This window comes from Cetorhinus maximus, chromosome 19 (genome assembly GCF_964194155.1).
Source record: "Cetorhinus maximus chromosome 19, sCetMax3.hap1.1, whole genome shotgun sequence".
NCBI classification, from domain to species: domain Eukaryota; kingdom Metazoa; phylum Chordata; class Chondrichthyes; order Lamniformes; family Cetorhinidae; genus Cetorhinus; species Cetorhinus maximus.
The window spans coordinates 5437849-5463736 of record NC_135897.1 but is presented as its reverse complement, the minus strand read 5'-3'; the positions used below and the strand labels follow the sequence as shown (position 1 = coordinate 5463736).

Below are 25888 nucleotides of genomic sequence, written 5' to 3'. Positions count from 1 at the left end.
GGCCTGACTAATTTAACAAACAAGTATTATTGTTTTGTTAACTCAAAAGTTATAAAAGTTTGTGAAATGGAGGCTAAGTATAGAATGTGCATGTGCCACAAAAACACATTATGTGTGCTTTTTGCCGGTTCCTTATTGAAGCAGTTTAAAGGTACAGGGATGTGACTGAGTCTAAACACAACAGCTGTCACCCAGACAAGATTTCATGCTATCGATCTGGGCTGGATTTGAACAGAGTTTAGCGCTGAAAATGAATCAGCTACATCTCCTTGTATCTGGTGTTATAGGCTCCGCACCTTCCCAATTGGCTAGACTTCACAATTACAAAATGAATAGACTGAAACTCCTGACGAAGGGAGAGTTTATTTAACAATAAAAAAGGTGAGATCCATATCTGTTGTTAGTAAGTTCAGTGCACACAAACAATTCAGGCAGACACTGATGCAATGTCGTTGAACTAAGGCTGATAGAAGAGGCCAAAGAGAATGAAGAATGATTGCCCCGAGCTGCTTTGCGAATCGTTGGGTGGTCAATGGAGAAAGCGTGACTGACTCATTGTGGGGCCTGGCAACGGCCAAGGTGATAGATTTCAGGGAAATCTGTAATGAAAGAAGATTTCAATGAGGCGGCAATAATTGGACGTCCTGGTGTTTCTGCTGCTGTGACTCAATAGTCTGATTTCCACCCGCTCATTACTATGGAGGGAAACTCAGAGGCTGACAACAGCTGATGTATAGTTTGTTCTTTCCATGGCCTTCTACCATCTGTGACCCACGCTGAACCGGAAGATGGAAACTGTGTCGTATGTTCCATAGCCCACACTGAACAAGCAGGGCAATGGAAATCTGGAATGCTCCACTCCAAAGGCTGTTGAGCCTAGGGGTCCATTGAAAATTTCAAAACTGAGAATGATAGGTCAGTGTTAGATAAGCTTATTAAGGGTTAGGAAACCACGTAGGAAAATGGAGCTTAGATTCAGATTTACAATGAACTAATTGAATGGCAGAAGAGGCTGGAGGAGCAAAATGGTCTCCTCCCATTCCTATATTGCTGAGGTGAAAACTGTTGGTGATACACTTTCCATTGGACCACTCACTCACTCTGCTTCTACAGCACTTTTTAAAAAATAGTGATTGGTGGTGCCTGGTCTCAGACTGGCATCATCCAACATTTGCACAAAATGTGGCAAAGGGCAGGAAAAAAATGGTTTTACCCACTGGCAGCGATGGCGAGGTTCCTTGCCGCATTGTCCTATTCCTGGCGCATCCCACCTCATTAATAATACATTCACGGGAAACACACTGGATCACTGGCAGGTGGGCTTGGATTTGCCCGCCTCACCGTAACCTCAGCACTTCTTCGCTCCGGGCACCATATTTAAAGTGCACTAGAGGCATGCCTACTTCCTATGTACAGACTAGCTCCAGCACTGGAGTGACAGGACTGCTCCAGGCTGTACAGATGGCCCCAAAAACAAAGTAGACGGCAGTCCCCAAATTTATTGACACCTTTCGGGGGGCCCCTGCTGAACACAACGGAAGGTCGCCACAATGTCCTCTACTCCCACTTTGGCCATAGGAGGTCCACCAGAGTCACCAATCTGGCCTGGGGGGCAGTGGCAGTGATGGTCAGAGCTACTAGAGCACAGAGGAGGTCAGCCATCCAGTGCAGGAAGAGGATGAATGCTCTCATCCGTTCCGCCAGGGTAAGTCAACCAGCTCATCACTCTCAACTCACACACTCATAAGCCGATCACTCACCCACAAGGATCACACACCACAAGGGACAACACCACTGTCACATACACACCCTCACATCTCCATCAGGCTCATATCCTCTGGAGCTCGTGTCCTCATCCCATCCAAGTCTCCGCTCACCACACAAACATTTCACGCAGAGCCATGTGTCCTGCTCACACTCTCTCCATCTGCGGACGAAGTTGGTTCACAACAGCAGGGAGAGGTTCCAGAAAGTGGGTCGAGTGACCCACATTAGGCCCTCACTCACATTGAGGAGCGCGCCATCGCACTGACTGGTTGACTGGTGAGGGCATGGACCGTGCATGCGGAAATGGTGAGGTTGGCGGCGAACACCCTCGTGAGGATCCTGCACCACATCATTCCTCTCTCAGTAGAACTGTGAGTGTCTCTCTCCTGATTTTGACTCTGCTGCCATGCAATAATTATCTCTACTTTGGTTCACAGGAGCTCTGCCAAGCGACCGACACCCTTAGCCAGCCAGTCCCTCAGCTCCATCCAGGTCCTCACCTCCCACCAAGTGGACACCTCTTCCAGTGAAAAGCTGGAAATAAGCAGCCTAGAAGACCTGTCACAGCGCTTACCCACACCCTCCACCAGTGCAGAGACACACACCTCAGTGGAACCTAGATTTAGAACAGGCTCGGGTTCACAATCTGGTGGCACTCAGAGGACTGCTGGGGAAGACGAGCCTGAGGTCCGAGCCAGATGACGAGCTTTAGGATCCAGTCTTACAACTCATCTTGGAGAAGCAGCTGAAGGCAGGGGAACATTTTGCAAAGCTGTTGGAAACCCTAAGTGATACGCAAGTCAGAGGAGTGCATCTGCCTGCTCTCTGATGAAGTGGTGCCCACATGTGCACAGCAGTAGGAGGAGCTGCACGCAGGCCTGCAGCCTATGGGTGAGTTACTGCAGTGGCAACTTGAGAGGGAAACGGGGCATCTTGATGTCCCTCCAGGTGCCCCTTCCCCTCAAGGAGCCCAGGCCGGGGCCTCGGCCACTCGAACGGAGAATGAGCAGCAGCTGGACACCCCTGGGTCATCCACTCAGGAATCCCAGAGGCTGTCTGCTCCTTCTGAGTCCCCTTTGCCTGTGATGCCCTCAACCTCATCCTCTATCACCGCAAAGGGAGCAGCTGGTCCACAGGAGAACAGCCAAAGCAAGCCAGGGCCCCCAAGGCCTCGGTTCTCCAGAGAATGCACACTAAAGTCATCAGAGGTGACAGGGCTAACAATTGCACAGGCTGTCTCCGCCCCCGCGGTGGATGTCAGGGGTAGGCCCAGAAAAGTTAAGAAATTCTTATAACAAGTAGTTTGCAGGGGTGAACACATTTTGTCACTTTATATTCTGAAAATATTGTTACTTTCACTGAATAATGTGCTATGTTGCCTTTTAACTTTATTAACGGGTTCGCAAGTCCTCCTACTGCAGCCCCACAAATGGCCCCCCAACCCCAGCAATCCCTGACCATGAGTGATTCTGGAGAGAGACATATGTGTGTGGCAAGGCCTTTCAGAGCCTCATGCAAGCACTCTCCCACTCACGCGAAACCTTCATCCAGCACACTCATCGCACTGTCATTTCCATTGCTTCCTGCTGGGGCTCGCTTTCAGGTGTCCATCTGAGCTGACCTGCATCTCCGCCCACCCACTGACCACCCTACCACCCTCCCATGCAGCACCTGTGCCCGTCCATCACGAGGGTCCGCTCACTTCTGATTTCGACACAATGGTCATAGTCAGATTTTTGCTCAACTCTACTGTCCTTTCATAAGAACATAAGAAATAGGAAAGGATTAGACCATTCGGCCCCTCAAGCCTGCTCCGCCATTCAATAAGATTGTGGCTGATCTTCTTGTGTTTTGATTTCCACATTCCCATCTAACCCCAATAACCTTTGATTCCCTTGCCTAACAAGAATCTATCTACCTCTGCCTTAAAAATATTCAATGACCCCTTGACTCCTTCCCCCCTATCTGAACTCCTTCCCCCCTCTGAACTCCCTCCTCCCCTCAAACACCTTCCCCGCCCCCCCGGACACCTACTGGCCCCTGGACATCTTTCACTATGGACTCCTTCCCCCCTCTGAATTCCCTACCACCCTCCAAACATCACCCCCCATCGCCCCCCAACCCCGGACACCTTCCACCCCCAAGCTTCTTCCCACCTCCGAACTCCTTCCCCGCTCTGAACTCCCCTCGGACACCTTCCTCCTCCCGGGCACCTTCCTCCACTGGATTCCTTCCCTCCTCCGAACTCCCTCCTCCTCCCGGACCCCTTCCCCCCTCCAAATTCTTTCCCCTCTCTGAACTCCTCCCTTACTGCTTCCTCCCCCCTTACACCTACCTCCCCACTTGCTGCATTCTGCCCGATACCTCCTCCTCCCCCTCCGAACCTCAACCCTCCGACACCTCCTTCCCCTCTCTCCCAACCTCACCCCCGCCATGGTACACCTTCCTCCCCCACTCACAGCTGGATCTTCCTGAACCTCCCCATGCCGACCATCCGCAGCAGCCCATGGCCAATGTTATGATGTTCAGAAGCAGACCCAAAATATCAATGGAGACCTCCCACCTTCTGAGAGCTGCTTCGCGGTGAAGCCATGTCCATGAGAACCCACCCAGCATGCAATGCACATGTTCCTCCAGGGTCCGGTAGCTGTAGGGCCCCAGCATCTTCTGCTCCTCGGATGTCCTCGATTTGAGCAAGGCCCTAATGGTCGGTCTTGACTTGTCATGACGTGCTCTGGGCTGTCGTGTTTTCCCATTGGCCTAACAGTAAACCTGGCTTTGGGGGTGATTCCGGTTGAATGTTACTTTGCATCCCATTTGTGGGATGCAAAGCGGGTTCACACCGGCCTCCAGTGGGATTCGCATTCCGCAATGGCGGACACTATCAGTTGATTCTGCTGTGCTTTCACACTGGTGTGAAACTGATTTTTGGCCTTTTTGCCATATTGTGCCCACCCCCCCCACCCCGCCCATGTGCTATAATGCCCGGTACCAACAGGGCTGGAAAATTCTGGCCACTGTCCTTTCACACTCTGGGACTGGGTGGCACAGTGGATCAAACACTGTCCTTTCACACTCTGGGACTGGGTGGGACAGTGGGTCAGACACTGTCCTTTCACACTCTGGGACTGGGTGGGACAGTGGGTCAGACACTGTCCTTTCACACTCTGGGACTGGGTGGGTCAGATACTGTCCTTTCACACTCTGGGACTGGGTGGGTCAGTGGGTCAGACGCTGTCCTTTCACATTCTGGGACTGGGTGGGACAGTGGGTCAGACACTGTCCTTTCACACTCTGGGACTGGGTGGGACAGTGGGTCAGACACTGTCCTTTCACACTCTGGGACTGGGTGGGACAGTGGGTCAGGGCAATGTCTTTTCACACTCTGGGACTGGGTGGGACAGTGGGTCAGGGCAATGTCTTTTCACATCCACACCAGGTTCCACTGACCCATCACCTCTCTCTTTGCTGACTACATTGGCTCTCGGTCCCTCAAGACCTCGAATTTAAAATTCTCATCTTTGTATTTTAATCCCTTCATGGCCTTACTCCTCCCTATTTCTGTAACCTCCTTGAGCCCTACTAGTGTCCTTCCCACTTTTGCTTCATCACTGGTAGCTGTGCGCTTGGTTGCTGAAGATCTGTGGTCAGAAATTTCTTCCGTCAGCCCCACTGTCTTTCCATATTCCCTCCTTCTTTAAAACCCTCCTGAACTCTGACTTCTGTGACCAAGCATCTGGTTGCTCATCCTTCAATCTCTTTTTTTGGCTTGGCATCTATTTTGTGTCATTGCACCTCTGAAGCAGTTTAGGATATTTTTTCTATGTTGAATAAGTACAAACTTATTTCCCGCTATAATCTCCTTGTTTTTCCCCTCCTTCCAAAGCTGAATATACTAAGTTATATAGGAACATAGGACTTGGGAGCAGGGGTAGGCGTTAAGCCCTTCGAGCCTGCCCTGCCATTCAATAAGATCATGGCTGATCTGGTTGTGGTCAATTCCACTTTGCCGTCTGCCTCCCCATAACCCTTGACTCTCATGTCTACCAAAAACCGAACAAGTTAGTCTAATAAGTGGAACAGTCTGTGAAAGAGGTAAGAAACTACTGCTTAAATTCATTCAAGGATTCCAGTTTCCTACTGTATGACTGTTTACTTTGTGCAATCCTTTGCTGTGAATTAAAATAGTTGTTTCAGTAATATTTACCCAGGAGGTTCACAGGTGTAGAAGCCTTCCATTGCTGTGACGTATCCTTCACCCAGTAGTTGTGTGAAACTTGCAGTGGGCACTTCAATCAGACACTGAGTTGAGTCTGAAAACAAGAGCCGCTTGCCGTGAAACTTGGTCGAATCGAACATTGCGAACTGATCCTCTTCAGATCCACCACGGCCGTGTTTGAGCTGCATTAGGAAACAATCGATTACTGGCGATGAAAGAAAACATAACCCAGTGGCCTGCAGATGAATTATCTTCTATCATCAGGACGTGTAGAGACACTGATGGACATCGATACATACACTGAATTAACCGAGAGCGGGGCTGGGCAAACTTTCTGGCCTGAGGGCACTTCTAAGTATGGAAATTATTTGGAGGGCCATATACCTCAAGGTACATCTTAAAGGAGGTGCTACCAATTGCATCTGTAATGTGTTCTGCCCCTGTTGGGAACCACATTCTAATTTTCAATTCAATTCAGGCAATTCAGCCTAAAGAATTTTGTTGGGTAAAGATATTAAAGGATATGAAGGAAATGCAGGTCAAATGGAGTTCAAGAAAAGATCAGCCATGAGGTTTGAGCTAATTTGGCCCATTCCTGTACCTAAGATTCCATGAAATAGTCAGCATGAACAAAACTGGATGCATTAAATCATTAGATGAAGTTAGTTTGTGCAGGACGTATTATGGGACCAGGAACTCACACATACCATCAGTGTTCTCAAAGACAGTTGTATGCTTGATGTAAGTAACATCGCCCTTCTCTGCCAGGCACCTGAAAGAAATCCCAATAAGTAATATTTTAAAAACATTTGGGCAGAATTTTATGTTCCCGGGGCGGGTGCACGCTTGACCAGACAAGGCGTAAAATCGTGCAAGATGACATTAAGCGAGCATCCCGATGTCATTGCGCACTCACGAGATACTTCGCTCAGCGGGCGTGCATGGCAGTCGGAAGAGCACCCGCTGACAATTAAGCCCATTAATGGTGCAATTGTCAGTAATTTTTCCTGGCCCGGCCAATCGGCGAGGCAGCCTTTACATTCTTAATGAAACCTCATCCAAGGGCAGGATGAAATCTCCGTTAGGAAATAAAATAAAAATAAACATATGGGAACAGCATTTTTATGAGCTCGGCTTTCAGGTGCTTGACTGTGCTGCATGGACTATTTTTTGTAGCTTTTTTTGTGCTTTATTTTATTATTTGGAGGTCTGCAGCTCCCTAAGGCAGCTGTCTGCCTTCAGGGAGCTCAGTGGAAGCGCTCACCAGCACCTGCGGTGACATCGATGCCCACCCTCTCCCCACCCCCACCCCGGCAGCGCTGAGCTTTTCAGCGTGTGTTCCTTACTGGCTGACCACTGATTGGCCATCCAAGGCAAAATCGCGGTGGGGGGCCTTGTTTCCCGACTGCCCCCAGGCCCGCTGATTGCATGCATCTGAAGAGGGGAAAATTTAAGGCATGGATTTTCTTTGGTTTTGATTTTAGACAGGAATGTTATGGTTTTGTAAGCCAGAGAAAAAGGTTCAATCAAAAAACTATCAGATTGTCAGGTAAACCCAACTAGGTCATTGGTGTCCTTTAAGGAAGGAAAACTGCCAACTTTACCTGATCTGGCAAATATGTGACTCCAGCCCCATACCAACCGCTTGCAGCTGCCCTATGAAGAGGTCCAGCAAACCATTCAGTCATATCGAACTCAGGACAACAAGGAATGGGCTTTGGTCGTGAAGCTCACATCATAAGGTTGTCAAGAAAATATAATAATTCTCATAATGTTTATGGAATTTATTGTAATATGGAGTAATAGTGGGATGTGTCTGTGTGAGTGTGTGTGTATGCGTGTAAGATTTCATTGGATTAAAGGCAGCTGGTCTGAAGGGTTTGAAATGTTAATTAGATAAACATGGGGAAGTTTAAAAGCATAGGTGTCAAGGGGACATTTGCATTTTGAAATAAACCAGACTAGATTGTTGTCAAAGGAGGGGTGAAATGTGTCACCTAGCCAGGTGAAGTTTAGAAACAATGGCCGGGATTTTCTGGCCCTGTTGCGGGCAGGACCCGCTGCGGACGAGGCAGCGCCACAGCCAGAAGTCCATTGACTTGCGGCGGGACCAGAAGATCCAGGCAGCGGGCGGAAAGTCCTGCCCAGTGTGCTTATTTTTCCCAAAGATTGCTGGTAAAACTGAGTACTATGAGAAGGTTTTATTATCAGGGAGATATAAAGTCCAAAGACACAGTGAAACAATGGGTATTTGCCTTCAAAGAGGAAGATATGTATAAAGAAGAGAAGACTGTTTTGTAAGGGAAGGCATTTTTAAGATCTTACAAGCGTCTGAAAAAGCCTGCAGCACCTATGCTTCAAATTGCTTCCTCAAAGGACTGAACTCAAGAAAACTCACTTGGAATTCAACTTTTTCAGGGTATCATGTTTCTTTGCCTGGGTCTTTTAAAATCTATGTGTCTTACTGTTGCCTTAACTGGGAGTTAGATTGATTAGGAGATTTAGAAGTTATCATAGTAGTAATTTGTAGAAGTACGTATGTATTTAAAATAATTTCTCATTATAAAGGATGTAATAGCAGAGCATTTAGAAATGCATAATCTAATCAAGCAGAGTCAGCATGGCTTCATGAAGGGGAAATCATGCCTGACAAATTTATTAGAATTCTTTGAGGACGTGACAAGCAGGATAGATAAAGGGGAACCAGTAGATGTAATATATTTGCATTTCCAAAAGGCTTTCAATAAGGTACCGCACATAAGGCTACTTAATAAGCTAAGAGCCCATTGCATTGGGGGTAGTATAATAGCATGGATAGAGGATTGGCTAATTAATAGAAGACAGAGAATTGGGATAAGGGGGACATTTTCAGGATGGCAACCTGTAACTAATGGAATGCCACAGGGATCAGTGCTGGGGCCACAATTATTTACAATGTATATTAATGACTTGGATGAGGGAAGTGAATGTACTATTGCCAAGTTTGCGGATGACACAAAAATAGGTGGGAAGGCAAGTGGTGAGGATGACACAAGGAGTCTATAGAGGGATATAGGCAGAAACTTGACAGATGGAATATAATATGGGAAAATGTGAGGTTATGCACTTTGGAAGGAAGAATAGAGGAGCTGAATATTATTTAAATAGAGAAAGACTGCAGAAGGATGCAGCATAGAGGGATTTTGGAGTCCTTGTGCAAGAATCCCAAAAAGCTAACATACAAGTTCAACAGGTAATAGGGAAGGAAAATGGAATGTTGGCCTTTATTTCAAAGGGAATGGAGTATAAAAATAAGGAAGTCTTGCTAAAACTATACAAGGCACTAGTTACACCACACCTAGAACACCGTGAACAATTTTGGTCCCTTATCTAACGAAAGATATGCTGGCATTGGAGGCAGTTCAGAGAAGGTTCACTAGGTTGATCCCGGGTATGGAGGGATTATCTTATGAGGAAAGGTTGAGTAGGTTGGGCCTATACTCATTGAAATTTAGAAGAATGAGAGGCGACCTTATTGAAACATATAAGATTCTTAGGGGGCTTGACAGGGTAGATGCTGAGAGGTTGTTTCCCCTTGTGGGAGAGTCCAGGACTAGAGGGCATAATTTCAGAGTAAGGGGGCACCCATTTAAAACAGAGATGAGGAGGAATTTTTTCTCTCAGAGGATAGTCAATTCTTTACTGTAGAGGGCTGTAGAGGCTGGGTTGTTAAGTATATTCAAGGCCAAGATAGACAGACTTTTAATCAGTCAGGGAATCAAGGGTTATGGGGAAAAGGCAGGAAAGTGGAATTGAGGATTATCAGATCAGCCATGATCTCATTGAATGGCAGAGGAGACTCGATGGGCCGAATGGCTTACTTCTGCTCCTACGTCTTATGGTCTCTTATTAATAAATGTTTAATCAAGCTTTATAAAAACCTATAAGACTTGGTGGTCTTATTACTACTGAATTCAAGGCAGACATCCCGAAATTTATATAAATTGAAAATTAGTTGCGACAGTTGTTTCATTTCCCTCTGGGATTTGAACAGCTCAGCATTTACCATCTGCTGTGTCATAACAAGGTAGCCCTTATCCACAAGCAGCTACCCTCTGGTTACATGGAGGCACAAAGACTGCATATACAGCAGACTGCCTCAGAATGTAGGCAATGTGGCTGCTGCCAAGATAGTGGGCATTCACCAACATGATGTACTATACATGCTCAGGCACCAGTTGCAAGATAATTGCATGGTAGCCCTTGTAGTTCTTGGATCTCCCCTCATTGACTGGTGGCCGACAGAGCCATATGCCTGCTGTCGATGGTGCCCTGCACCATTAGAAATTCCACTATCCTGGCAATGTCACTTGTCTTCTCATCCTGCTTCTCCCTGAGGGTGAAAAAGATGTTTTCACTGCTCCTAGCATAGATGTCCCCTGTCTCTTCCTGGATGTGATGATGGATGGTGTACTGGGAGATGTTGTATATGCCGCCTTCTCCTGCTTAGAAAGCAAAGAAGTTCAACGCTGTTGTGAATTTTACAACAACCGGCAGTGCCATCCTCACCCTGGTGCAAGACTTCAGGTGGTGTTGAAAGAGTTGGCACAGTTGAGTGACCAACTCCTTTGTGAATGTGTCACCTCAGAAGCTGCTGCTGGGTTAGGGGGAGGTAGGAGAATGCTCTCGAAAAACCCAAGTCTTTTGTGCACAGCTACTTTCCGCCCTCTTCACAAAGCAGCCTCTGCTCTATTGGCTGGTCATGTTGCAGACGAAGAGGTGCTACAACCATAGTCCCCATACCTGGTGCAGAGTTGGCTCACCAGATCCTCTGAAAATGTGCAACAGCTCATCACAAAAGCACCACAAAACAAGCCACAGCACTTCCACAAACCTTGCCACAGAGAAAGAAGACAAAAGCGCCTCACGTTCAAGTTGGTTACCCCGGCATTTTAAATAACACTAGTGCTGCTGAACTCATGTTCAGCTGAGAGTGAGTAGAACAGTTGTCTAGTCGATATGCACCAAGTTTGTGAAATGTGTATCAAATTAGACAGGATAGCTGATAGATATCAGAATCAGACCTCTCCCATGATCCCAATGCTTGTGTGGCACCATGGAGCCTAAAGTCACAACCAAAATCTCTTTGTTTTATTTAACAAGAAAACAAAGATAGGTTAATTGTGCTTCAAGTCCCATGGGAAAGTCCCATGTTGAGTCCATGACCTGAGCCAATTGATCTCAGTCACAGAGGCAGTGGGCTGCTTCAATCAGGCTCAACATCCCTGAACGAAGAGAACACAACCAGCCAGGGACCACGCTCCTGCTGATGTGTAGGTGTTATTGGACACGGAGTGAGCACATGGTGTATGTGCCTGTAATGTCCCCCTCCCCCACCAATCCAATAGCCTGCCCATATTACTGATAAGAGTCAGCTGGTCAAGGGAGGATGCTGAATGTCTGAGTATCTGAATGTCAGTGTCACTAGATTTTGTGAGAGATTGTACATTGTCAATTCACTGGTGGCTAGTCAGTTTTACAGCTGTCCCAATTTGAGACTTCCAAATGGAAATAAAAATTGGGACAAATGTAAGACTGTTCACTATGGCCCATTTTATATTATTGCACAAAGAACTCAGAAACAGGCTGTATACCTGAAGGCACCATTGTAGCCACCATAAATTTCATTGTCGCTGGAGGCACACTTCTCCTTTCCGGGTGGGGTTGAATTCTCATCACCGGCACACAGAGAGCATCAATTGGATTCAGGATCTGCTCCCGCGGCACAGCTTTCACTGAAAAATGATGCTTCATTGTGAATAAAATAGAAATTGCTTTTAGTTTCAGCAGCACATTACTTAATGATGACAAAATCGAAAACAGAATGGAACAGGTGTGTGTACTGATTGGAATATGAATATGTGTGAGTGTGATTGGAATAGGAGCAGGTGTGTACTGGTTGGAATATGGACATGTGTGAGTGTGATTGGAACATGAACAGGTGTGCGTATTGATTGTAATATGAGGTGTGTGAACTGTATGGAATATGAGCAGGTGCGTGCACTGATTGGAATATTAATAGGTGTGTGCACTCATTAGAATAGAAACAGGTGTGCATACTGATTTGGATATGAACAGGTGTGCCTACTGATTGGAATATGATCAGCTGTGTGTACTGATTGGAATATGAACAGCTGTGTGTACTAAATGGAATATGAACAGGTATGTGTACTGAATGGAAAAGGAGAAAGTGTGTGTAGTGATCAGAATGGGAACAGGTGTGCATACTGATTGGACTATGAACAGGTGTGTGTACTGAATGGAATATGAACAGGTGTGTGTACTGAATGGAATATGAACAGGTGTGTGAACTGTATGGAATATGAGCAGGTGCGTGCACTGATTGGAATATTAATAGGTGTGTGTTCTGAATGGAATATGAACAGGTGTGTGCACTCATTAGAATAGAAACAGGTGTGCATACTGATTTGGATATGAACAGGTGTGCCTACTGATTGGAATATGATCAGCTGTGTGTACTGATTGGAATATGAACAGCTGTGTGTACTAAATGGAATATGAACAGGTATGTGTACTGAATGGAAAAGGAGAAAGTGTGTGTAGTGATCAGAATGGGAACAGGTGTGCATACTGATTGGACTATGAACAGGTGTGTGTACTGAATGGAATATGAACAGGTGTGTGTACTGAATGGAATATGAACAGGTGTGTGTACTGAATGGAATATGAACAGGTGTGTGTACTGAATGGAAAAGGAGAAAGTGTGTGTAGTGATTGGAATGGGAACAGGTGTGCATACTGATTGGACTATGAACAGGTGTGCATACTGATTGGAATAGGAACAGGTGTGCATGCTGATTGGGATATGAACAGGTGTGTGTACTGAATGGAATACAAATAGGTATGTGTAATAAATGGAACTTGAGCAGGTGTGTGCCCTCATTAGAATAGAAACAGGTGTGCATCCTGATTGGGATATGAACAGGAGTGCCTACTGATTGGAATATGATCAGGTGTGCGTGCTGATTGGAATATGAACAGGTGTGCATACTGATTGGAAAATGAACAGGTGTGTGTATTGATTGGAATGTGAACAGATGTGCATACTGATTGAAATATGAACAGGTGTGTGCACTGATTGGAATATGAACAGGTGTGTGTACTGATTGGAATATGAACAGGTGTGCATACTGATTGGAATGTGAACAGGTGTGTGTACTGAATGGAATATGAACAGGTGTGTGTACTGAATGGAGTAGGAGAAAGTGTGTGTGGTGATTGGAATGGGAACAGGTGTGCATATTGATTGGACTATGAACAGGTGTGTGTACTGAATGGAATATGATCAGGTGTGTGTACTGATTGGAATAGGAGAAAGTGTGAGTAGTGATTGGACTGGGAACAGGTTTGCGTACTGATTGGAATATGAACAGGTGTGTGTACTGATTGGAATATGAACAGGTGTGTGTACTGATTGGAATATGAACAGGTGTGTGCACTGATTGGAAAATGAACAGATGTGCGTACTGATTGAAATATGAACAGGTGTGTGCACTGATTGGAAAATGAACAGGTGTGTGTATGGATTGAAATATGAACAGGTGTGCATACTGATTGAAATGTGAACAGGTGAGTGTACTGATTGGAATATGAACAGGTATGTGTACTGATTGGAATATGAACAGGTGTGCATACTGATTGGAATATGAACAGGTGTGTGTACTGATTGGAATATGAACAGGTGTGCATACTGATTGGAATATGAACATGTGTGTGTTCTGTTTGGAATATGAACAGGTGTGTGTACTGAATGGAATATGAACAGGTGTGTGTACTGAATGGAATAGGAGAAAGTGTGTGTGGTGATTGGAATGCGAACAGGTGTGTGTACTGAATGGAATATGAACAGGTGCATGTACTGATTGGAATATGAACAGGTGCATGTACTGATTGGAATATGAACAGGTGTGTGTACTGATTGGAATATGAACAGGTGCGTGTACTGAATGGAATATGAACAGGTGCATGTACTGATTGGAATATGAACAGGTGCGTGTACTGATTGGAATATGAACAGGTGCGTGTACTGATTGGAATATGAACAGGTGCGTGTACTGAATGGAATATGAACAGGTGCGTGTACTGAATGGAATATGAACAGGTGCATGGACTGATTGGAATATCAACAGGTGTGTGTACTGATTGGAACATGAACAGGTGCATGTACTGATTGGAATATCAACAGGTGTGTGTACCGAATGGAATATGAACAGGTGTGTGTACTGAGTGGAATATGAACAGGTGTGTGCACTTATTGGAATATGGGAAGACCCTGAACCTTACGTTCATTAGGCATGCGCGATTGGCAGGCCCAGAAACGTGCGTGAAATGTGCTCCCACCTGCGGTCGGCCCCCAACAACGGTTTTGTGTTGGCTTGCTATTTAACGGCCAGCCAGAATGAAACGCACCCAGAAAAAGGCTCAACACTGCCAGCGCGGGGGCGGGAGGAGGGCGGGTGCAGATTTCACCGCGGCTGCCGGTGAGCGCTTCCACTGAGCTCCCTGGAGGCAGACAGATGCAAAAACTATCCACGTAGCACAATCAGTCACTTGAGAGCATACCTCATAAAACAATGTCCCCAGATATTTCTTTTTATTTTAAATCCTAACAGAGATTTCATCAAAAGTGTGAAGCCTGCCTGGCCGATTGGCCCATCCGACAACCTTTAGGTTGGACGAGCCACAAAAAAAATCACTGACAACTGGGCATTAATGAGCTTAATTGCCGATTTAATTGTTGGCGGGCAAACATGGAATGTTGCACCTAAAAAGATGTCAAGGCCTACTTCAGACAGAGGCACTTGAAAGGAAGAGATTAACTGCAAAAGACTGAACTTTAATATCCTTTGTCTGTGGAGACAATGGAGACTGATTGCCACATCTCAACAGATATCCAAAACCATCTCCTGTTGAGTTATAGCTCAGAATGTGGAAATGGTCTGAGTTGGAAGAAAATTGACTCTGGGCAAAAGGCACGTTTGGTTTTTTATATCCCTTCCAGGAATACACAAGGAAATGGTTTAAAAAGCTAGCTACAGACCTGATCTGTATGTGCTGGTGTTCTGTGAGAGTGACAGCAGAAGAAGATCAAGTAGGCACCCCTGCAGCATGCAGGCAAAGCCTCTAACTCTATCTCTCTCTCTCTCTCTCTGTTACTGGAGACAAGTCAGCAAAGCCACAATCAAAAAGGAAATAGGACAGCTTCTTCAACTAACCTTCAAAACCAGTGTCTCCAAAGCAACTGCTAAATTGCCAAAATCAGCTCTACCAGAATCACCCAACTTAACGGCCGCAACACTTCACCATCTATGCCTCATTGGCAAGCCAAAGACTGATTTCTATATCCTTTTTAACTTTTATTTGGATTCAACTTCTAATTTCTGATCTGTGTGTAAGTGTGTTGCATTTTTATTATTTTTTTCTTGGGTTTTTAGTAGCTAATAAGCTTATTGTTTTTTGACTGAAGAAATCATGGTTAAATAGGCTCCTTCTAAAACATAAATACATTTGAACTGGGAAAAGGTATCCGCAAGGGAGAGAATCCTTTATAAATTAACCTTGTCATGACCAACTGAGGGGGTTTGAATAAAGAAGGGGATCCAGCCCATTTCCCCTCACCGGGAGCATCACAAAATTGGGGTCCCGATTGGAAAGTTAACAAATTGGGGGATCTCTTCGGGGATTGCTCATAACACTGGGAAATGGGAAGTAGCAGAGTCCCTCAAGAATGAGCTGGCATTGGGTTTGGAGTGTGATACGTTGACGAGGCAGAGCTGATATGGAAGCAGGTCAAACAATGCATGGCCGAGAGACCGAGCTCCTGATAGGGTGTCCCACTAATTACGGCAATCAACAGTGAATTGAAAGCTAAAGGAATTGAAGCCTCTGTGAGCTTTGTCCGTTTGCATACCTAATGGAGTGGGAAATCAAGATGGCTGCAAAGGAGGATGAGGGAAAGAGGAAATGGTCTGGTTCACCATCTGGTGGGCAGTAGCGCCTTTGTCAGCTACAGCAGCCACAATGCTGCTAAAGGGATAGTCATAGGAACTAAGTTCTGACTGACCACTCCCTGGACTGATCAAAGGGATTTAAACCTCATACAAAGGAAATGTGGTACAGTTACCTACACCTCCAATCAAACAGAGTGACATCCACTTACAATTGTAAAGGCTGCAGTTTTTGATTTTCTCCTGTGCAATCAGAAGCCCCATTGGAATATTCCAACCTGTTCGACTAAGAGCTGTGTAGCACGACTTCTTGCCTTTCAGGGTGTCCCAGGTCAAAGTCTGGTCCTTTACGACAGCCACAATATATGGAGCTGGAACAAAACACAAAAGCAGTCAGCAATGTTTGTGTGATCTTCAAGAGAAGATGTGAAATAGAACAGAAAGGAACAAGACTGAAAGGATTATATTATGACAGGTTATATTGACAATGTTTGTCGTCCCTTTGTGATTGAAGATTGAGGGATAATCTAATTCTGGAGTTTAAGATGAATTATTAATCAGGCAGATAGAGAGAAATGATTGCCTATGGAGTGGGAGTTCAGAACAAGGAATATAATTTTAAATTCAGAGCTTTGTCTTTTGGTGTGATGCCAGGAAGCACCTCGTCACACAAAGAGTGCTGGAAATCTGGAACTCTCTCTCTCCCAGAAAGCTGTTTAGTCTCAAGGTCTATTGAAAATTTCAAAACTTGAGCTTATAGATTTTTGTTAGGTGGAAGATCTTCAGTGTTACAGAAGGGAATGGCCTCTCCTGTTCCCATGTTCCTAGAACAATTTGTCTATTTTTGGTACTCCCACGTCAGATACAGAATGGGCCATTTTGCTTTCTACTTGCTTCTCAGTGACTGTGGAAAACAACAGCTGCATTAATTGTCCATCCCTGATTGTCCTGAGATGGTGGTAGTGAGCTGCCTTTCCTGAGCGATTAGTTTTTAACAGTCAGGACTCAATCGCATCAGAGGATGTGACTTAATGACTCTGTGTGGGACTCAAGATACCTATTTTGTAGGATAATGTACAATACACTGGGGAAAATAACTTCACAATATTAAGATCCCAATATTAAGACCTTTTGTATGATGGCAATGTATTCTATATGATCGAAGTGACACAAAGTTCAGGTTCAGCCTTTAGGATTGCATTGGGAATTCTCAGTAAGCAGGTATTGTCAGATAAATACAATTTTAAACACTTGTGTGGGAGCATATAACACATAAAGATCACATGACAATAACCTCAAAACTGATAGGTTCATACTAAGTTATCTGACAAAGCATCAAAGAATGATAGAATGGTTACAGCACAGAAGGAGGCAATTTGATTTGTTGTGTCCATGCCAGATCCTTACAAGAGAAAATCATTTAGTTCCACCTCCTCACCGTTTGCCATGCCCCTTCAATTTTGTTCCCTTCAGATAATTGAAAGCCACAATTGAATCTCCTTCCACCACATCCTCAGGCAACGCATTGCAGATCCTAACCACTTGCTGTGTAAAAACGTTTTTCTTCATGTTGTCTATGGTTGTTTTGCCATTCACCTTAAATCAGTGTCCAATGATTCCTCACCTTTCCACCAATGGGAACAAGTTCTCCATATCTTCTCATTGTTCATCCTAGTGTATAAGTAGTCTTCCTTTCCATTATTCTTTGGTATTTATGATGAGAACTTGCCTGATTGATAAGCATCCTTCATAACCCTGATCCTACTTGCAAGTATAGTTGTATAACTTGCTTGTACTTCTTGATGTTGTTAATTAACCAAAAAATTGATTTGTCACCAGCTTCTGAATGTATATAATTTGCATTAATCTACTTGGTTGACATGTAGGCCAGACTAGTGGTGCGTGGTTCCCTTCACTCAAGAACATTAATAGAATAACTTTGGTTTATTTATGTCTTTCATGGTAATTGATTTCTGATGCCGATCCCCAAAATGAATGTATTAAATTAGATTTGGAGTAAAGCTTGTAGAATGGGTGTTCTATAGGAATCCAATTGCCAGCCATTGTATTTTTTTTAGCTTGAACTGGTCTGATTTTCTGCCTCTAGTTGCTAAATCTGATGTAGCTGCTTCAGTGTTTATTGATTGATCATTATAATCACAGGGTCCATCAGGCTGTCTACTTTGTTTCTCCCAATTTAGGGGGATTTTAGCTTTAAGAGCAACCCTTTTAAAAATTTTTATTATGCATTCCATGGGTGGTGATGGCAAGGCCCACATTCATTACCCATGGCTAATTTCCCTTGAGAAGGTGGTGGTGAGCTGCCTTCTTGAGTACAAGTGAGTAGCTTTTACAACAGCCCAGTCCCAGTGAGGAAATAAAGCCCAAACTCAGTGAGGAGATTCACCCCAGTCCCAGTGAGGAGATACAACCCAGTCTCAGTGAGGAGATATAGCCCAGTCCCAGTGAGGAGATACAGTCCAGTCCCAGTGAGGAGATACAGCCCAGTCCCAGTGAGGAGATACAGTCCAGTCCCAGTGAGGAGATACAGCCCAGTCCCAGTGAGGAGATACAGCCCAGTCTCAGTGAGGAGATACAGCCCAGTCTCAGTGAGGAGATACAGCCCAGTCTCAGTGAGGAGATACAGCACAGTCCCAGTGAGGAGATACAGCCCAGTCTCAGTGAGGAGATACAGCCCAGTCCCTGTGAGGAGATACAGTCCAGTCCCAGTGAGGAGATACAGTCCAGTCCCAGTGAGGAGATACAGCCCAGTCCCAGTGAGGAGATACAGCCCAGTCTCAGTGAGGAGATACAGCCCAGTCTCAGTGAGGAGATACAGCCCAGTCTCAGTGAGGAGATACAGCCCAGTCTCAGTGAGGAGATACAGCCCAGTCCCAGTGTGGAAATACAGCCCGGTTCCAGTGAGGAGATACAGCCCTGTCCCAGTGAGGAGATACAGCCCAGTCCCAGTGAGGAGATACAGCCCTGTCCCAGTGAGGAGATACAGCCCAGTCCCAGTGAGGTGATACAGCCCTGTCCCAGTGAGGAGATACAGCACAGTCTCAGTGAGGAGGTGCAGCCCAGTCTCAGTGAGGAGATACAGCACAGTCCCAGTGAGGAGATACAGCCCAGTCTCATTGAGGAGATACAGCCCAGTCCCTGTGAGGAGATACAGCCCAGTCTCAATCAGCAGATACTGCCCGGTCCCAGTGAGGAGATACAGCCCAGTCTCAGTGAGGAGATACAGCCCAGTCTCAGTGAGGAGATACAGCCCAGTCTCAGTGAGGAGATACAGCCCAGTCCCTGTGAGGAGATACAGCCCAGTCCCAGTGAGGAGATACAGCCCAGTCCCTGTGAGGAGATACAGCCCGGTCCCAGTCAAGAGGTGCAGCCCAGTCTCAGTGAGGAGATACAGCCCAGTCCCTGTGAGGAGATACAGCCCAGTCCCAGTGAGGAGATACAGCCCGGTCCCAGTCAGGAGGTGCAGCCCAGTCCTAGTGAGGAGATACAGCCCAGTCCTAGTGAGGAGATACAGCCCTGTCCCAGTGAGGAGACACAGCCCAGCTCTTGTGAGGAGATACAGCCCAGTCCCTGTGAGGAAATACAGCCCGGTCCCAGTGAGGAGAAACAGCCCAGTCCCAGTGAGGAGATACAGCCAGTGTCAGTGAGGAGATACAGCCCAGTCCCAGTGAGGAGAAACAGCCCAGTCCCAGTGAGGAGATACAGCCAGTGTCAGTGAGGAGATACAGCCCAGTCCCAGTGAGGAGACACAGCCCAGTCCCAGTGAGGAGATACAGCCCAGTCCCAGTGAGGAAATACAGCCCAGTCCCAGTGAGGAGACACAGCCCAGTCCCAGTGAGGAGATAGAGTTCAGCTAAAGTGACTGCATCAAGTTTAAGCACTTTATTGCAATTCCTATAGATATTTATTACAAAAACATAACTTCTGAAACTCACATGACTCTTTGTGCACTGTTGGGTCCCTGCAGGGTTCAAGATTCTCTGTAGACAAAAAATACCAGAATGTAAAGAGCATTAACACTTTCTCAAATTGGAGAGATGGCCTCTAACTTCTGCATCTTTCTCCAGCAAATGACTGGTGACTGGGGGCGGCGGATGTCATTGGTTTATGGAGACGTGTCGGGCGTGGTTTCCTAAATCCCCCGTAGTACATAAGTAGAAGTGCTCCGACCAAGACTAGACTGTCAACTGTTCCAGTCCCTCCTCCCCCTCATTTCCCTGGGACACTGGTGGTATTTCTAGCTTTAGAGGACAATTAATCAGTCATTTGGTTCATTTGGGCCCAGCTGTGCAACAGGGGTTACAGATGTTGCAGCCTGAAATGACCCCCTAGTGTAAACCTTAAGGACAAAGGTGACCATAACAGCTACTGCCATAATGGTGCATAGGGTATGATTCACAGTCACATCGCTATGTGATCATGTCTCTTGCGAATAAAACCTCAGTCACAGTCACTGCTTTTTGATCAAATACAAATAGGAATCCTTCTGTCTGTGCACTCCAGTGTGGGGCTTTTTCCCATGGTTGCCATGTGCCTGCAATGCAGCCGGGCATCCCTCCATGGCTGCTGCTCTTCTTCCAAGTAACACATTCACTGTGCCCTCTCCTGAATAGCAGTAACAGGCACCCTTTGAGCAAATGGCACAAAAGCAGATGGTAGAGCAGGTGTCAGTGGTGCTTTAAACAAACAATAGCCTGGAAAAAAGATTAGAACAGTAACTGCACAACTTATCCAATTGAACTTACATCTGTCTTGCACCAGCCAATGCTGGATGCCATTTTATATAGCTGGTGGAAACTCAATGTATATGAGGTATAGGACCACTATCTCATTTATGTGTTGCAGAAATGCCAACAGGACATTGGGTGATTGTGGAGGAGGCTGGGGAATGGAGGGGAACAGTCATCCGATCAATAACTGACCAAACATCGGGCAGAAAATGGTGGGAAATCGAGATTATTAATGTCCATGGATACAGGGAGAGGAAGATAAGTCTGTGAGTAGATGTGGGGACAGGCACACATGCTTACCTTTGTCATAGTACTCGGTCATGACTGGTACTAGACCACACTTTCCTGCAACAATCATTGTTGAACTGTGAAGAACAACAGCGTCAGCTTCAGCCAACTGAAAAACTAAAGACTCTGTTAGTGACCTGACCTCCTTACAGTTGCCAGCTGCTTCTTTCAATCTGTTTTCTACATGTTGCTGAGCTCACTATCAGCCACCTTCTCAGTTGGACATAGGACTTAAGCTGTCCCCTGTGGCCCTCTGGCGTCCTTCCACTGATTCTCACTGAGCATCTCCTCCCCTTAGTCTCCGTTCTTTCCTTTCACTTCCCTCCTTTCCTTGAGTTTCCTTCTTCAATCTGCAATTCCATCTGTGCTTCTCTGTCTCAGACTCTTCCTTTCACTCTCACTTTTTCTTTTCCCCAATTGTGTGTTTGTGTGTCTCTCTCTTTTTCTTTGTCTCTTGTTCTCTCATTCTCCTTATCTTACTCTTTGTACCTATCTGTGGATGCAGAACTCTTTTCACCTCAGCCAGGCAAAAGGCCCAGATGTTTCTCGACATGTAAAGAGAGAACAAAATTACCAGATGTGTCAACCAGGGGCATAACCTGAGTTGCTTGTCTACACCCCTTGGTATAGAGAGGTTATAGATTGGAGTCTGAAGTCACTGTGAAGGATGATGCCCATTCTCTTGGCTTGTGGATATGTTCAAATTATAGATATCAATAAGGTCACGGGAGGGGTGGGAGGGTAGAGAATTGAGGAAATTCTTTAACAGAAATTGTAACTAAATAATATATTAAAAATATTTAATATTCATGCATTTCTTGCCAACCCTTTCCTTCATCGATTTCTATGTCCATACTTTAAATGGATATAATCTTTGTAAAACTTGTTTAAAAAAGCTAACGGTATTCAAAGTTGTGATAACTGTAAATATAGAATAAAACTGTAAAATCTCAGCTATAGTACTGTGTGCAGTATGGGACTCAACATCATAGAAATGGTATTGTGATGTTGTACAAAGCAGAACACAGATATGCTCCAATTCTGCCTGGCATGAGGAACTGAAAAGACAAAAAAAGACTTTTCAGAGACAATATATACAAGAGAAAATGTCAGAGATTCAGGATAAAGGGAAGGAGAAACTCCTTCACACAGAGAGTTGAGAAGCTGTAGAATTCATTTTCAGGGCTACTGGTTGACACAGGAACCATCTGAACTGGGAAAGATTAGATTGGATTGGTGGATGATAGAAAAGGAAATAAGCTGACTGAGGAATGCTGTGGAGATAAATGTGATTAAGACTATTTTCTTGCATGAAATGTAAACCCAGGCCTGTACTGATTGGGCTGAGTGGATGGACCCCTACTGTAATGTCAATATCCCCTTCTAGCTGGGTGCAATTACCCATTCCCTCCTGTGGAAGCACTGCTGCTCCACCATTGGTAGGAGGGTGTAATTACAACATGGTAGGTTGAGAATGGCAACTTCCATTATAAATGTGGACATGGGAACCTCTTGCAGAGATGTAAAAATAACAGATTTTGTGCCTTTAATTCAGATTGAATTATGTATATGAGCCCTCACCTAGTTATCAGCTGACATCTAACGCTCTCCCCAAATCCCACCTAAAGACTACAATTGCCCTAGGCTCTGCATGTGCCACACAAATGGAAATCAACCAGCATTTATAAAAATTGGAACAGGTCAGGGAAAATGTTGATTTGTTTTAGTAAAATAAAATGTGGAAAGGAATATCCAATCCAAGGTGAGATTACGCTACCTCTCCATTACTTTGCATTTGTTAACCTCAGTTAACTTCATGCTTGATACAGAAACCTCCAAACCTCATTTACAGTTCACTGTCTCAGGGTCAACAGGATCTTGATAATATTCTCCCTATTGTTACATTTACTCAACTAATTCCACCCCCTCACAATCCAAATATATTCCCCCGCCCCCCCCAACATCTGAAATATACCTGCCACTTTCCAAATATACCCGTCCACATTCCAACTATAGCCCTCACATTCTAAATATATCCATTTAAATCCAAATATATATACCCACATTCCAAATATAATAGGTGACATTCAAAATATACATCCCACATTCCCATATATTCTCACACTCCTTTCCATCAGTCCCCACATCCTACCTTAGATAATTAATGCTGGCAAAACAATTCATTTCTTCATTTATTGTTCCCCTGGTAAAATGTGGCATTTCCACCCCAAGGTGAAGGCAAGTGTCTCATTCCTGACCTCGGTCAAAGCTCCTCCGTATCTGAAAGCTCATGGTACATAAGATCAGCTAAATTTCTTTCACCCTCCTGTGCAAGTGCCTCAAATTCATTTGACACTTCTCAAGCCCTCAGGGATTAGCCGGACAAGCCAATGCAGTTCCTATTTTACACAGTAACACGTTATTAAATATCCTGGTGACACTTACCGAAACTTTCTGGATGCAGTCTTCCTTGGAGGCAGCCTGGACACAGCTGACTGATGTCCAGTTGCTGCATTTTTTCTGTTCTATCTCACTGGTGGTGCACCAACGTAGTTTATCATCAGCAGATGCAGTAACCTCACCTGAGGAATGGGAGCATGTTGACTTCTGTTTCGTCACTTTAATGCACATTGTTTATAAGTCAGATTTCAACCCATCCCATCCCGTAACATAGGAATCCTTGACTAGAGAAGCAGTTAACAGGGGTAGTGGAAGGGCTTGTGCAGTCTCAAGCTTTGTTTCTCACTCTCCCCGTGTGTAGGAAAGTTGCTGTCCTGTTTACCAAACTCCCCCGATACTTTTAGATTGTCTCCTCTTGATTGCCTCATTGGAGGAAATAGTTTCTACCTGGGGTACACAGGCACGACAGATATACACACAATGGGCAGAATTTTCTGGCTGATGTGCAGGTGTCGGAGCCCGCATGTCAGCGCTTAAAATATCGCACGCTAACGATGGGTGAGTGTCCCGAAGTCAGCGTGCGGCATCGTGATATTTAGGTGGGCGGGCGCGCTATGCAGTGGGACGCGCACCTGCCATTAATTAAAGGCCTTGTTAAGGCCCTTAACTCAGCAATTGGAGCCGATTTTGAGGAGCCCACACGATCTTCGGCTCGGCGCACGGGCCCAACGGGCAGGCGGGTAAGTGACTTTTTAACAAACGTCATCCACGGGCGGGATTTGTGGGCTCAGAGGGGTTGTTCATGTTTTATCTGAAGTATTTAATGCAGAAAGTATTTTAAACTTGCCTGTGTGATTGTTACCAGTTCAGATCAATTTCCAAGAGCTTTCTCTGTACTTTGAAGCTTCAGCTCAGCACTCTGCAGACTGTAATCTTTATCGGGCCTGCAGCTTTCCAGAGGCCTCCATTTGGCCTGGGTATAGGTTCTGACATCTCCACTGGAGGCAGCTCCTCTGAGGAGGAAGGGAGGGATAGAATAAGGAGGAGGCCAGGACTGGACAATCAGCCTCCAGGGGAGCCACCTTTGGGAGGCCAGGCGCAGGCACAAGGGGCGCAGGTCCAAGAGGTTGTCCAAGGTGAAAGGGGCCGCAGAAGATGCCCCTATCCTGCTGCCAGGGTTTACAGGCAGCGAAGCAGCTACCTCAATATGTCTGAGGTGCAGTGCCGAAGGAGGCTCCGTCTGTCAATGGGGACAGTGAACTATATCTGTCAGATAATTGGGCCTGAGATCTCCCCTAACTGTGTGGGTGGACACCCCATTGCCAGCGGCTCTGAAGGCAACAGTTGCGCTCCCCCTCTATGCCTCTGGCTCCTTCCAGGGGTTGGTGGGTGATCTTTGCGGTGTCTCCCAATCAGCTGTCCGCACTTGTGTCAAGCAGGTTACAGGCACTCTGTTCAGACGGGCATTGACCTTCATCCACTTCCGCTGCGTCCAGGCAAGTCAGATACAGCGAGCCAGAGGCTTCGTTGCCATTGCTGGCATCCCCCGTGTCCAGGGTACTATAGACTGTACACATGTGGCCATCAAGGCGCCAGTAGATGAGCCCAGTGCCTTTGTCAACAGGAAGGGCTTCCACTCCATGAACGTGCAGATAGTGTGTGACCACAGGATGCTGATTCTACAAGTTTATGCAAGGTACCCGGGCAGCTCCCACGACGCCTACATCGTCAGACACTCCCAGGTGCCGGGGCTCTTCAGTGCTCTAGCCTGGCTGGATGGATGGCTGGTGGGTGACAAGGGCTATCCCCTCAGAAGGTGGCTCATGACGCCTCTCCGCCATCCAAGAACAGAAGCTGAGGAGCGCTACATTAGGAGCCACGGCACCACAAGGGCTGTGGTGGAGAGAACCATCGGTCTTCTCAAGATGCACTTCCGTTGCCTGGACTGCTCAGGGGGCGCACTCCAGTACCCCCCAGATCGCGTCTCTCTGATAGTGGTAGCATGCTGCGCTCTCCACAATCTTGCGCTGGAAAGGGGGAATGCAGTTGACGATGACCTTGACGCACTGGATGAGGCTGCACAGGATGAATCCAGCAGTGGCTCAGAGGATGAGGAAGCACAGGGCGATGATGAGGGGCAGCACGCCGACCCGCTACTACACCAAGGAGGCAGGGACACCCGGGACACTTTAATCCAACGAACCTTCAGCTAGCTCCACACACATGGATCAGCAGGACCAGCCTTGCCTGGCGCTTCCACACGTGGCATTTAGGTGCTACATCTTCCACCTCATCAGCTGCAACTAAGGGCTTAGTGCAGAAACATCAATGTCCACTCAAACACTCATGATATGTCTGTGAAACATACAAATGCAGCACAAAGGAAACACCCTCAGCCATGGTCAGAAAAGTGGACTTTATTGCCACCAAAATAAAGCATAAACATCGCTCTGACG

At 46.0% G+C, this 25888-nt stretch overlaps 1 protein-coding gene across 1 annotated transcript in view; it reads right to left on the bottom strand.

The window, feature by feature from the left end:
• LOC144694291 (uncharacterized) overlaps positions 1-25888 on the bottom strand; it is a 145491-nt gene that overhangs the window by 61759 nt on the left and 57844 nt on the right. The window contains exons 17-23 of the mRNA XM_078564623.1: positions 23478-23614; positions 21045-21141; positions 19950-19994; positions 16206-16364; positions 11620-11760; positions 6694-6758; positions 5975-6168 (exon numbers count right to left, since the gene is read on the bottom strand). Of these exons, the coding sequence (XP_078420749.1) occupies positions 5975-6168; positions 6694-6758; positions 11620-11760; positions 16206-16364; positions 19950-19994; positions 21045-21141; positions 23478-23614 (838 nt within the window). The remainder of the gene's footprint in view (positions 1-5974; positions 6169-6693; positions 6759-11619; positions 11761-16205; positions 16365-19949; positions 19995-21044; positions 21142-23477; positions 23615-25888) is intronic.